This window comes from Pongo pygmaeus, chromosome 7, assembly GCF_028885625.2.
Source record: "Pongo pygmaeus isolate AG05252 chromosome 7, NHGRI_mPonPyg2-v2.0_pri, whole genome shotgun sequence".
Classification (NCBI taxonomy): Eukaryota; Metazoa; Chordata; class Mammalia; order Primates; family Hominidae; genus Pongo; species Pongo pygmaeus.
Genome location: NC_072380.2, coordinates 91,870,248 through 91,884,529, shown reverse-complemented (window position 1 = coordinate 91,884,529; position 14,282 = coordinate 91,870,248). Strand labels below are relative to the sequence as shown.

The following is a 14,282-nucleotide window of genomic DNA, read 5'->3' as shown; positions in this document are numbered from 1 at the left end:
TCCTGAGTGGCTGAGAGAATAGTGCTAAACTCTAAGTATCCATATCCTTTTCGTCACCATGCTCATCTAAGGTATATTCTGTTTGTATTATTTGGCTCTAGTGTCTTTGTCGTGCTTATCCACTAATGGGTGGAGAAGAGGAAGGCTAAACTGATCCAGATAAGAAAGTAACTGGAGGATCCCTGAAAGAAAAGATCTAGCTGAAGGAAGGGTGTTTAAAGTGGAAGCAGGAGAGCAGGAGGGTGCCAGGCAGGGAGAAGACTGGGAGGTGGTGATGAGATATTGTGCACAGTCAGGTGATACGGGGTGGGAGTGAAACTGATGGATTGATAAGATATTAAGAAAGAATGAGAGGTTCTGTGTGTGTGTGTATGCATGCATGCATGTACGTGTGTGTGTGATATAATTCTTTTTCCTGCATTCAAAAGACCTCAGTGTAGATTTTTATATTTTAATATTTCTAAAGTCATCTTTTATTTCTACTGAATGATGAAACTTCCTGGGTAAGCAAGAAGGCTCAGTTTTATTGGAGGTATATATGTATTTGAAGTAGGGTAAGATATAAAATATGATAGGGAAACATGAAATGAGAAATATATGCAAGAGAAATAGACTTTTATTTTAATTATCCATCTTGCTTATTGTGCTGTGACCTAGATAAAATGCTTAACTATTAAATTCTGGCATTATGTAGAATGGATTTTTCCTTGGAGATATACTATATTGGCTGCTGTCTCATAAATGTGATACCAACTCTCCCTCTACCACGAAGAATTATTAAGCAGTAATCATTTCGTCAATTCCAAGTAATTTCTAGTAGATTTGTGATACATGTAGAAATTAACAAAGTATAAGAATTGAGATGTTCACTTTAAATTTTTATTATTTTTATTTAGTATTTTCATCATTTATCTAGGGAATCAGGGAAGGGGATTAATATTTTTGATTACCAAATGCTCAACAATCAATTGCTTACTTAACAACCATGTGATTTAGGTATTGTTTTCCCATTTCATAACTGAGAAAATTGTAATACAGAAATGATTAATAAATTTGCTTAAGAATTCTCAGATAGTGAGTAGTGGAGCATGGTTCAAAACCATGTCCACTGGATACCCACACCCACCTCTAATCCACTAGAGCTCTCTCTTACCTGTAACAGGAACAGTTACTGACCTAAGGACTTTTGGGGAGAACTTGTGGTACTGCTTTTTAATTTTCATAGGATTTAACATTCGTTTGAGTTCCAAGACAAGCTGATTATTTTTAATTGCACAGAGCTTTACACTTCTGTTTTAACTTTTGAAGACAGCTTTAAACTAAGCCTTAACACATTTGGACATGGGCTGCTTTGTCTAAGCAGAGTTTGTACCATCTCAGGAAGGTGGACTCAGAGGGTAGAGTGTCAAGGTGGTGCCAAGAAAGGGGTAGACATGGACCAGAAGCAAAGTTAAGTACTGAGTTTTATCTCTGGCTTATCAGCCCTCTCATATTTTCAGTGTCTACTTGCTGGGGACACCCCTGCTTCCAGAGATTCTCTAAGCTTGATGGCTGCCATCTTGGGCCACCACTTACCATCCTTCCCTTAAAGCAGATTGAGTTGGGGAAAAGTTGGATGTGGATTGACTGTAATAAAACGTCGGATGAGTTAATTGCTTCTTCTGAGCCAGCCTTCATCTAAGAAGAAGAAGGCTCTTCTTTAGGAGGAAGAAGGGCTAGCCAGGTGGGTTCTAATCACAAGAACTGCAAAACGTCTGATGCTGTTGTCAGAGGGACTCAATTAACATTTTATTTCACTTTTCATTACTTAGAAAGTATTTTTCAAAAAGCAAATGACTCAGTTTTTGATTGTGCTCCTTCTTCCCTCTTTACTCATTCTAAATGCGTGCACATAGGTATTTATATTATATCTAATGACAATTTAAAAACTCAACTTCTTGCATTTATATAGTACTTGACAGACACTAATCACTTTCACGTTTGTTTCCTTGAGTCTGAAAAAGACCCTCTGATATGGACAAGGCAGTTCACATGGCTATTTTACAGATGCTGAATTAGAGGAACAAAGAGGAAAATTGACCTGACCAAGGTGAGTCAGCAAGAGTAAAGACTGAAACTCAGAATCCCTTCTGGGCTCTTCCTTCCATGAAGCACCAGCAGCACTGGTGGAGAAGGGTAGAGCTGATGGGGACTTAGACTCTGACCTCTTGATGCCTTGTTGCAGAGCTCCACAGAGGAGGTAACTCACATGCTGTCCTGGCTTGCTGCTTGGAGACCCTACAGGTCACTGCTGTTTTAGGTTTACTCCAAGTGTGGTTCTGAATCAGCCTTACCAGCACCACCTAGGAGCTTGTTAGAAATGCAAATCCATGGGACCTGCTTCAGACCCATAGAGTGAGAACCTCTGGGGATGGAGGCTAGCTCCTCAAACGCTGCTGATTCTCAATAAAATTTGGGAAGCACTTTAATTAAAGAATTCTCTGACCAGATTGGTTGATGGACTCATTAAATATTTAAATTTTTCAGCCTTTTGGTGGATCTTAGTACTTCCTAGTTGATGTTACTAGTGTATCATTATGTACTACGTTGTAATATTGTAGGGCAGTTAAATAAAATTGTTAAGATGGTGAAATTGTGAGATGGTGACTTCCATTTATAGTTATAAATTACCATTATTACTATTGAACTTTTTGACATGTACAGGATCTTTTTTTCTGCAAAAGACTAAATCCACCAAGGGTGAGGAACATTTTTATTTTTGTTCTCATAATACCTAGCACAGGCTTCAGAACAAAGTTGGTGCTCCAATCTATTTTACTTTAGTTAGTGACACTGACTATCAATGACTTTAAACTGAAGACAAATATGCCTAGTGTATGGCTATTCTCACTGTGCACATTTTATTACAGGACAGTGGAGGGAGTGCTAAACCTTATTTTGCGTGAGTGTGTATGTATGTATGAAATAGGCACATACATGATATATAACATATTTATATATTACATATAAATATTTTATAATAGGTAAATAATATACACAACTTTATTATATGTAATACATATATTATATGTTATTATATATATATATATAATATATATTAGACCTGTGTTCCAAGTCTGCCTCTGAGGCTTGCCACTGAATAAATTATTTGAACTTAAATTTACCAATCTTTAAATAAGACAACTTGTATACTATGCCCATCTCAGAGGGATTATGTGAAGATTAAAAAGGATGAAGCAGGTGAATGTTTTCTAAAAATGACAAGGTCCCATATAGATAGATCATGCAATTTAATTTTTCTTTTGAACATTTTTTAGTCTTCTATGCTTGCCTGCTCCTTTTTAAAAACTATATAAGAAAAAAATCATCAGAAATAAAATAAAAATATAATTTTTAAAGTGACAAGAGTGCAGGATCATGTAATATGTCATCAAAAAACTAGAACAACTTTGGTAATTTTTCATGTGTTTGAATAATTATTATGAGAAGGGTGCTAATTGGAATTTCTCAGATAAAGCCATAAGACTTAAATAATAACAATAGATATTTTTCTTGGAAATAAAAAGTAACTGCAGTAATAAAAATAATTATGTTCTGAAGCAGAGTTCCCAGGGAGGCTGCAATATGTCTATCCTAAAAGTGCCTGAGATGATTGATGTTCTTCCCCTGAGAGTCTGGAAATGATAACAGTACCATCCTGATGGAATTTTCTGGTCTCAGTTTTGGAACAGTCAATATAAGTTGGGGTTGTTTCATGTGAGTTAGGTTGCTCCTCACTAGGAAGCCCAAACTGGAAAACTATTATTATAATAGGTTTACTGTGAGCAGCTTTGTTAATGGAAGTTAAACTTTATGGCTGCATTTCATAAGGAAAAAAAACTTCTAAAGAGAGTAGAATGCTGATAAAAATTTAATTTACACTTTAACATGCTCTCTTGTAAAAGTATTTGTGGGACTAGGTTTAGATAAATTTCACTCAATTCTCTTTATCCTGATGTAAAGACATACAACCAAAAGATGGACACATTTATTATCCTGATGATCTATTGTTATATTGGGTACTTGTACTAATGGATAATGTACAAACTCCAACATCCAAAATACAATTATTCCAGAAGAATAACTGCTAAATAGGCACTCTCGCTGGCATTGTTTTTCAATCTTTGTAAAAAAAAAATTCAGTCCTAGGCAATATTGTTGCCCTATAAAAATAAATTATTTTAAATGTGCTCTGTGAGAACTGTAATTATCTATTTCTTGCCATAAAATAAATTTTGAAACCTATAATTTTCCAGAGTATTAAATATTTTACTCTGGAGGTCAACAACAAGTGAGAAAAAACTTAAAATATTTTTGTTATGGTTTTGTAGTATAATATGTGACTCCTTCTCTAAGTACAGTTCCTAAAGAAGCTATATTTCCACATGACTAGCAAAATGATTGCCGAAATGCATTAATTAACCTTTACATTCATATAAAAGTGTTTTGTGAGAACAAATATACACAAATGTTATCTTTAATAATGACTAATAAAAATGGATATTATAAACACAAGCTTTACTACTGCAAATGTCTCCTTGACAAATGACAGGGCCTGATTCCTTTATTAAAAGATAATTAAAAATGTTTCACAAGGGATTCAGAACCTTCCTACAGTTCTCTCCTGCCTGCCTGCCTGCTTTGATGGTAATATGAAGAGAATCTTGAAATAACATCTAATAGTTATATTAAATGTGAATGTGTAAATTTATTTTATTCAACAAAATGTTAAAACTAAGTATCTCTGGCCTATGGAAGTAGTTAAGGAGGCATTTTGAAATGTGCTAACCATGATGGGACTGAGGAGATTAAGTCAACGTTATTTCTGGAACTGGTCATCAGAGTGTGTTCATGCCAGAAATCGATGCTGTGCTGAGCCTGCAGAATGCCATGTGTCTCATACATTACAACCCACACGGCCTTATAGCTCTCTTTCTCCCAAAGCCTAAATCATGGCAATTATTTGAATAAGCCCCAGGTAAGCTATTAAAACTAGGCATCAATTTGGAAGTATTTTCTCTTCAAGGTGAGTCTGTGATCAGAAAGGAGAAGACCATCTCAGGTCTGTTTAAATAAAATGGTGATATCACAGGTGTGACCTGTGCAGTGGGAGCTCACCTCTAACGTGGAACAGATACGAGACTAGCAGGAATCGGTGAAACATGGATTCTGAAGCCAGAGGGCCTGGGCCCAAATTCTGGATCTGACTAACTGTGTGACCTTCAGTAAGATACTTCAACTTTATGTGCCTCAGTTTCCATATCTGTAATAGAAACTACTTCTTAGGATTATTAGGTGATTAACACAGTTAATATGTGGAAAGTTCTTAGAACAATGCCTTGCGTGTTATATGTGCTATACAAGAGTTAAATCAATCAATAAAAGTTACTTCCCATAGAGAATATGGAATTTATGAATACACCAGAAAAACTGTTGAAAGAAAGCACCACTGCGGTAAAATGTTTGAGTAAAGAAATAGTTAGGAAGACTTATTGGCTCGAGGCTCTCAAGTTTAGATTTTTGTCATCTCCAAATGAGGTTATACAGATAGCCCCGCCCGACTGCCAGAATTAAACATTTAAAACATGAATTACTTTTGTAATGCTGTCTTAGTGTGTCTTCCTTTCCTTCAATGTACAAGCAATTGCAAAAATGGAAAGTTTCCCAGCTTCTGAGAGACCCTGAAATGAGCTGTTAACAACAACTGAATGGCTAACTTTGAGACTTAGTCCAACTTTGTGTTGAGTAACAGGATATTCTGCAAACCCTGAAGCTAGTTTTATTTGGGATCATGTTTTTAGTGCCCTATTTGGGAAATGCTATATTTTTAATTTGAGATATTTCATGTATTGTATCATTTTTGCAGCATAACATTTCCAGAAAGGTGGTAATGGCTGCATGGTCAGCCAGTCACTGCATGGGAGACCTGACTATGTCTTTGATGCTATTCCTTGAAGATCCTCTTTTTGATCTGTAGGTTGACTTCCTTAGAAAGTTAGAATTGAATAATGAAGATCCTTTATTGGCTTAGATAAGCAGAAGAAGACACTCTTTTCAAATATACAGTCATACTCAATAAATTCTTAAGAATTTTCTCACATGGTATTCAGGAAGAAATACTCAGAATAATTTGGCAAATAATAAATAGAAGATATAATGAGACAGCAATCTTTTGTTTTAATTTCTTCAGTATTGCTGTTCATAAATAATAGTAAGCTTGCATTATTGATTTATCATCCTTGTCAACTGTGCCACAAGCCGCATTCACATTCATTTCTTCTTAGGCAGACTCTCTCTCTCTCTCTCTCACACATGCACACATGCTCACACAGAGAGCCAAATTCTTATTTTCTACCTTTCTCTCGAAGGTCTTCTGCTGAGTCCTGCAATATGAATATAATTTAAAAAATCCAATTAAGAGAGAGTGATGGGGCAGAACAGATAATTCCCAGAGTAATAAAAATCCCTAGGTATATGAGTTCAGAAGTAAAATATTTTGTAAAGATTACCATGGATTTAAAAATGTTAAGATATAATACCAGAGCTTACTAGGAGGGATACCTGTATATTACAAGTTAATATCCCTAAAACTGATGTGTTTGGTGGTCAGAATCAGCATCATCTGGGAGCTTGTTCGGAAGACAGAATGTCTGCCTCAAGCTAGATGTATTGAATCAGAATTTGCATTTTAATGAAAATCAAAGGTAATTCATATGCACATCAAAGTTTGAGGAACACAGTAATATGACACTATTAAATATTTTATAGATGATTAGAATTACATAAAATGTAATTGAAAAATAATTCTATCAATGCATACATTTAAAAAATCCACTTTTGATGATACCAAAAATTAGTTTATACTTATATATTTCTTCTTACTTCATTAAAATTAACATCGATTTTCTAATAAACAGAAAACCACTACAAGGAGATGCTCAATAATTGTTGAAATCTGATAAAATTAGATTGAAATCACATTGGATTAGATTTAAAAAGTTATCTTTAAATGGAAAAGAAAGACAGACTTAGAAGATGGGAAAAATAATAGCAGTCAGTTTTTGGTACAGCTCCTCAGTATCACATACCTGCCTGTTTTACTCGCTAACCTGCATATTCTCTGCAGGTGGAGACTCTGATATTTAGATGTGCTCTGAACAGGGGGCACATTTCAAATCGATGAAAAAGTAAACAATGATTTTCTTTAATTTATTCCTTTATTTTTAAGCATTGAAATATTCGGCTGCTAAATAATTTTGCTATTACTACTGACATTTCTCTACTATTTATCCACTACAAAATCTCAGAAGTAACATAAATGGTATTATAATAACAATGTAATAAAACTGAGAAGTAAAACCATCAGGGAATAATTAACCAGGGCGTGTATCTACTTTCAGATTATGACCACTCATTTCATCCTGTCTCCTTGAAAATTGTACAAGCTCTGTTCATCCACTAGGGTAAAGCATGGCACCAGCTTATTGAATAAACACTCGAATGTTCCTGGTAAAAGAAAAGATTTTATTAAACGGTTAATATTTGGAACTAGGTTTACATCAATCATCTGCTTTTTTAGAGAACATGATTGCCCTCTAGCGTGGTGAAAAGTTAATGCAGACACCGAGGTTTTCCAATGGACAGAACCAGTCTAGGTTCTGAAAACATCTGGGTCACTGGCTAATTCAGTATTTTCTTTTTTAATGAAAAAATTCTAGCATTTTTCATATAAGGTCACAGATCTTGTGACAACAGGATAATATGTTTTTCTTCCCACGACCAAAAAAGAAAATGGTGTGAGCTGGGGTTCGCTATCAGCAGCTCCCAGTGGCCACGCCCAGGCCTAGGTTTGTGCTGTGAGCTTCCTCCTGCTCGGAGGCCAGCTTTTTTCAGCCTCCTGTGAGCAATGAGCTACCAAGGTAGCCTGAGCATATGATCAGTCACACTCAGTTGAAGTAAAAAATCATGGTGATTGATAAATCCGGAATTTTCCTAAAGATGGTCTGAATTTATCAATGACAAAGTCTTCCATTCAATATGTAATCGATTCATCCTCCACTTCATTGTTAGTTGTACAGATTTAACTTTAAAATTCTGTTTGATAGCTACTGCTAGGTATTCACAGAACTAAGTAACTATTTGATCTTAAATTATAGGGAAGAAAACTATTTTATTATATGAATCAGCCTTATGGCACCCTGAAAGGACATTTCCTGAATCTGAGTAAAATGTAGCCTCTTGTAGCATTTTTTAATCACTGAGAATGAGCTATTTGATGGAAGTCATATTGTGCCAAATGATCAAATGCTTATTCCACCGTCTATCCATTAGTAATTTGAAAAATAAAAACCCAAAGTAATTAAAACTGCTTTCAATGCAACAAATAAAAGTTTGCTAAAAATATTAACCAGGTAATAGCTGTAACAATAAAAACACTCATTTCTCTTTTAGAATAGAATAATTTACTACAAATCTGTAAGTCACATTATTGTAAAAAAACCATTGTGAATTTTGACTAAAGTTGTAGATTTTAATAGCACAAATGTCCAATCTTAATTATCATTTTAAAATATACTTTCTCTCAGAGAATTTTAACGTGCATAGACAAACACCACCAGGTCTGTTAATTTATCCTATCATTCTAGCTACCTGCGACGTGTTACACTGGGTCAGAGAGTGTTTATTGCAGGCTCAGCTTACTCACCTGGTATAAACTAAATACATGAGATTAATTGATAAACTACTGTCATTTCTTTCAGTTTTATCCTGAAGTCCTGACCAAACCCTCAGCTTTTCATTTCTAGTTACTTATATATCCATTCGGAAGGTACCCACTTCATTAGAAAAGATAATGGGGAATATTATATGCACCTCTTACAATCATGCTGAATACGTAATTGTTTAATGAATCAGGAAAAAAGCACTCGCCCTGATAATTAATTATCTTTGAAATTGGAATTAATTTCAAAATCTATTATTTTAATACTGCAGAAGTAGTGTTCTTTTCATGATTTGCAAATGCAGCTAAATTATGGCCAGAAAGGATCCTTGCGTTTGTCGTATTTGGGGTGGGATTTTTATTTGGATGGCAGCTACCATTTCACGATCCATGTATCTGTGTAGGATTGAGGCTGTATCAAGAATCAGCAGTTGGAAGAACAGTTTCGGGGGAAAAAACTTAAAATTTTGTGCATAAACTGTATTTATATATTTATAGATATAACCTTATGTTGAAGATCATCTCAATTATATATGTGTATTTTCACCCATTGCAGCCACAAACAATTCTTTGCAGAGAATTTTCCAGCAATCTTTGGCACACAAACCCTGCTCTTAGCAAGCACCTGCACATGTATCTTAGCCACATGAACATACATAATCCTGGCAGGAAGCAAAAATATATTTGCTTTATAACTTAAAATGAACAACTGGAGAGAAATTTTCATGTTTGTGGGGGAAAGGGATGAGGGCAATTAGGAGGAAGCAAAGTGAATGCAACAAGGGTTAATCCTTAACCAAGAGCAATCCACGTCCCTTTTGAACAAATGAGAACAAATCAGGCTACTGAATCATTAAATAATAACAACGATTTGAAATGATAATAATACTGATGATGACGATGAGTTTGCAGCCGCTAGCCTGCAGCGGAAACCTTTCTGAGGGGTGCAGAAAGCGAGGCGAGATCGCCCCCACCACCCATTCTCAGAACCTTTCTGGACGTGCGAGTGAACTGCGAATTGTGGAAAGCGGGGGTAGCTCAGGACACTGCGCAGAAACCGGTCTCCCTGTCTGCACCGCGGGGGCGAGCGCCCAGCTCCGGGGAGGGGAGCGCAGGGCGCGGCGCGGGGCTCTGCAGGGCTGGCTGCGCTCCACGCACCCAATCGCCACGTGCGCCCCCACCCGGCCAGCGGTAGGCGGCTCTGGGCCTCAGCTGGGAGGGGTGGGGCCGAGCCGCGCCCCGCTGGAGGAGCGAGGGTCTCTCTTAGAGAAGCTCCTCGCGGGGTCTCCATTCTGGAAAATCATAGAGAACAGAGGGTGTGCGGGGGGCTTGGGCTGGGGGAATAAAAGCCCCGAGCTCCGCGGACCGTGGGTGGGCGAGAAGAGACAGCCCTCCCTGAATCCCTGGGAAGGGGGTCACCTCTGCGGTCTCGCGCCCGGGCTGGGTGGGGCCGCGCCTTTGTGTGGCCGGGCGGGGCTCGAGCCAGCTTTTCTGCAGAGCCACCCGCTTGACTGGGAAGGGCTCGGTGCCGGAGCTGAGAGCCACGCCGGGGGTCAGCGCACATCAAGGGGTGCTCGGGCCGTTGTGGACTGCGGGGCTGAAAAAAGAGGTTCTAGGACTGCATACAGCTCAACTGCCCCGCCCATATTCCTCTTCCCCGCCAGTCTCGGAGCCTGAGGTCTTCCCGGCTCCGCGGGGAGGGTGGGGCAGGGCGGAGCCGCGCAGATGGAGCCCTTTCGGCAGCTTTCCCTGTCTCCGCATCCTGCAACCAAGTCCCAGGGGACACGTGCTTCCAGCTGCCACAGGACCCCAGGCCCCACCCTGCCTGTTCACCCCGGGGCCACTGAGAGCCAGAACCGTGGGCACTCAAGGCACAAGACCAATTGCGGATGAAGGCCCTGAATCCAGAATCTTTTCCGGTCATCCTGTGTCTCTACTGTCTTGTCTCTCTGAGCTTATGAAATTGCCGATATTTGGCACTGTCTGACCCACAAGACGGAAATTTCGCGTGGCTCAACTTAAGACTTTGACCTCTTTTGCTTTATATACGGTTTCATGTCATCTCTATTATTATACATACACGTCTAGGTTCTAGAAGCTTTTCCCGCAAACGATCAAAGGTCTTCGAAGAACCCTTTATCTGTGTCTATGTCTAAACACTCTATGTAATTTGCTTCCGAAAAGAAAAATGTTAACCCACTTTTCCCATCTCTCTTAAAAGCAGAACAATGAGGCCAGCGTGGGGAGGGCGGGGTCAGTGGTCAGGTCTCTCTTGGAAGCCGCGGCGGTGAGTCGGGAGCGGGGAGCGCGGGGCGTGGCGCCGCTGTCCCTGCAGGGCTGGGTTCCTGGGTGTCACGCTGCGCTCCCCACCCGACCCCCTTTCGAAGGAAGATGCAGCACGGGGCTGGGGGCGGGGCTGCGCGGTTCCGCACTGGGTGGGGCTGTCCGCATTGTGCGCCCAGCGCTGCAGGTGCCTCCCCCCGGGACCGCTGGTCCGCACACAAAGAAACCCCACCCCAGCGCCTTCGAAGCCGCTGTCCCTCCACCCCTCCCCGCCGCGCGCTTCCCCGCCCCTGCAGCTGCCCACCCGCGCCCTCCACGCCCTCCGCGACTTCCTCTCTCCTTCCCCTCCCTTGCCCTAAAACAAAGGAGCGGAGGTCCTACCCCCACCCTGTCCCCCGCCGTCTTACCTCCCTGCACCGCACCCCAGGACTAGCGGTTTCTCCGACGAGACAATACCGTAAAATGTGCCCAGTTCTCTCCATCCCCTCCCCCCGTCTCCACCCATCTTTCAAACAGCGGGATGGGACCGCTTTGACTTTGCAATTTTCTTTTTCCTTTCTCCCACCTTCCCTTTTCCCCTTTCCTATTTTCTTCTTAAACTAGAGAAGAAATAAAAAAAAAAAAGGTCGTTATAAAGCACTTTCCAAAATGTCCCTTAAGCCCATTTAAGGCAAACAGTTAAAGTAGCTTCCTCCCCTCACGATTGAGTCCTAATTTTAAATATGGAAACAGAATAAATTCTCTACCCACAGGAGGGCAACTTACCTGCTTCTACCTTTTAAAAGAAATTCTTCGCTTTAGATTTCCATAGACCTCTTCTCTGCCCTCCCACCTCCCCCAGAACTGCCCTGTCCTTCCTGGTCCTGTGTTACCATTAACGTCTTTTTCTTTATAAAATATCTCTGAATGCTTCTAGAGCTCAAGAGAGGAGGTGAGAGGTGGGCTCCAGGTAGAGCCGACGGAGAACGAGGCGCAGTGCCTTACCCATTGCTGTTTTAGCCATTGTAGGGATGTGCAGAAGCTGAGCAGTGGCGAAGGCAAAGGGTCCGGCTACAGCAGCGGAGAGAGCGAGAGAGAAGACTGAATAAGGCACTGAGTCTGCAGAGTGGGACCGTGCTAGAGAAAGAGCAAGAGGCAGGAGCCCATGAATAATTATCACTCAGAAGCTCAAGCAGATTGGCTCCCAAGGTCCCCTGACATGACTCCCGCAGAGTCAGAATCTCCAAGCATTAAATATTGATCGGCCAATGGTGCTGGAGTACAAAGTACCAGAATGCAGTTTGAAATGGAAATCAGTCCTTCCCTGGCGGCTCCCCCCATTTTGGGGGCCTGATAGTACAGTCCAAGTAGAGTGGAGCTTTAAGCCCTGAAGCTTCCTAGGAGCTAAGAACTGGGCTGTGCCTACCTAGGAGCCAGGAGGCTTGACTTTGCTCATACATGTGCCGTTGCACAATTCAATGGAAAAGGATTCAGAAGCTTGAGAAGTCCTCACTATATGCAGACTGTTGGAAAATTCTGTTTAAATACGGTGTTTTCACTTTTTCATATTTTCTTTCACCTTTGGCTCTGTCCTTGGTTCTAGTCTTTCAGGGCTACCCTGTGTCTGGCTATGGTGGCAGCTCAGAGCAGACTTGCATTATTGTCCTTTATCTTTTAGCACAGCTGGACTTAGGCGTCTCTAAACTCTTGAAGGTCTCTCAGGAGAGGGAAGCATGGTGTTTTCTTCCCTTGGCACAGAGGAAGGGGCTACCTGGTTGCTTGGGAATAGGGATGGTAATTATGGTCCACCTGGAGACATGGGGGAAGAGGAAGAAAGTTTAACTTCTGGCGCCTGTGTCCTGTCCATTTGTTAACGCGGCAGAAAACAGGTTGGCTGGCTGGTTTGGGCATTAAGGAAACCACAGGTGAATGCCACGTTGCCCCGAAGGTGTAGGATTAAGTGGGTCAAAATTTTAGTAACCTTTCCAGGGCTCTAACGAGAATGCTTTACATGGAAAACTTAGAAGAGATGAAAGGTGTGGTCTGGGTTATTGTTTTTCTGAGATCCAGAAAGATTACATTTATGTGGGCCCAGGAAGGATGTGTTCAAGTTTCGGATTGAGCAATGTTGTATGTGAGGATCTTTGAGACTAGTTGCAAAAAATGACTTTCATTACAAACAAGGCATTTATTAGTTCCTCCTTCTCACTTAATGGATGCCAGTCATTCATTTGTTCTCTTTCACTTGACTTAAATATGTATTGAGCATTTACCATGTGCACAGCTCTGAAAATGGTGAGAAAAAGTTTAGGAGTTGCTGCATGAAGCTTTTAATTACTGCCAATTTAACACTTCTGTGACTTTATTGAGCCAGTCTAATTCCATGCAGAAACTGGTTTTAATATTAGAAAAATAGGCAAAGAGTTGCTAATTCCGACATATTTGAAAGCTGAAAGAAGAGCACGTTGTTGCAATCATGAACAGGTATGAAACCCTGGCAAGTTTTTAATTTCAGAAAAATGAATTTTTTTTCTTCTTATTAAAATAGTCTTTTAGCAGCTTTCTGTCCAATCACGTTTCAATTTTTTTTCTATCCTCAGGAACAATACACAGTTTCAAATACATAAAACCAATTGAAAAATAGCAGGGCACTCTCCTTGGTGCTGAAATACATTTCTTCACCTCCTATTAACTTGTAAGACATTTTAAATGGACGTTTTGCTGAATGATAGGATGCTACTGGAACTGGAACAGTTTTGACCTGCTGAATCATGGGGAAAATAAAAGATGAAGTGGAGATCAATAAAATTATTTCTTGAACAGGAAGATTAGAAATTATAGTTCCTGTCTTTGAACAGATCTGTGACTATGACACAGCAAGAGAGCGATATGGAAGTTGGCAGGGTCTGGAAATAAATAACCATTTTTGGTTGTGTTTCTGCCAGGCTTTGGTATCAGGATGATGCTGGCCTCATAAAATGAGTTAGGGAGGATTCCCTCTTTTTCTATTGATTGGAATAGTTTCAGAAGGAATGGTACCAGCTCCTCCTTGTACCTCTGGTAGAATTCGGCTGTGAACCCGTCTGGTCCTGGACTTTTTTTGGTTGGTAAGCTATTGATTATTGCCACAATTTCAGCTCCTGTTATTGGTCTATTCAGAGATTCAACTTCTTCCTGGTTTAGTCTTGGGAGGGTGTATGTGTTGAGGAATTTATCCATTTCTTCTAGATTTTCTAGTTTATTTGCGTAGAGGTGTTTGTAA

General features: G+C 40.0%; 1 protein-coding gene across 1 annotated transcript in view; it reads right to left on the bottom strand.

Moving 5' to 3' along the window:
- The window catches only part of STMN2 (stathmin 2), a 55,128-nt gene extending 42,817 nt beyond the window's left edge, over nt 1-12,311 (bottom strand). The window contains exon 1 of the mRNA XM_054499535.2: nt 12,026-12,311. Coding sequence (XP_054355510.1) covers nt 12,026-12,044 — 19 coding nt within the window. The 5' untranslated portion in view covers nt 12,045-12,311. The remainder of the gene's footprint in view (nt 1-12,025) is intronic.
- Between the last annotated feature and the right edge of the window lie 1,971 nt (nt 12,312-14,282).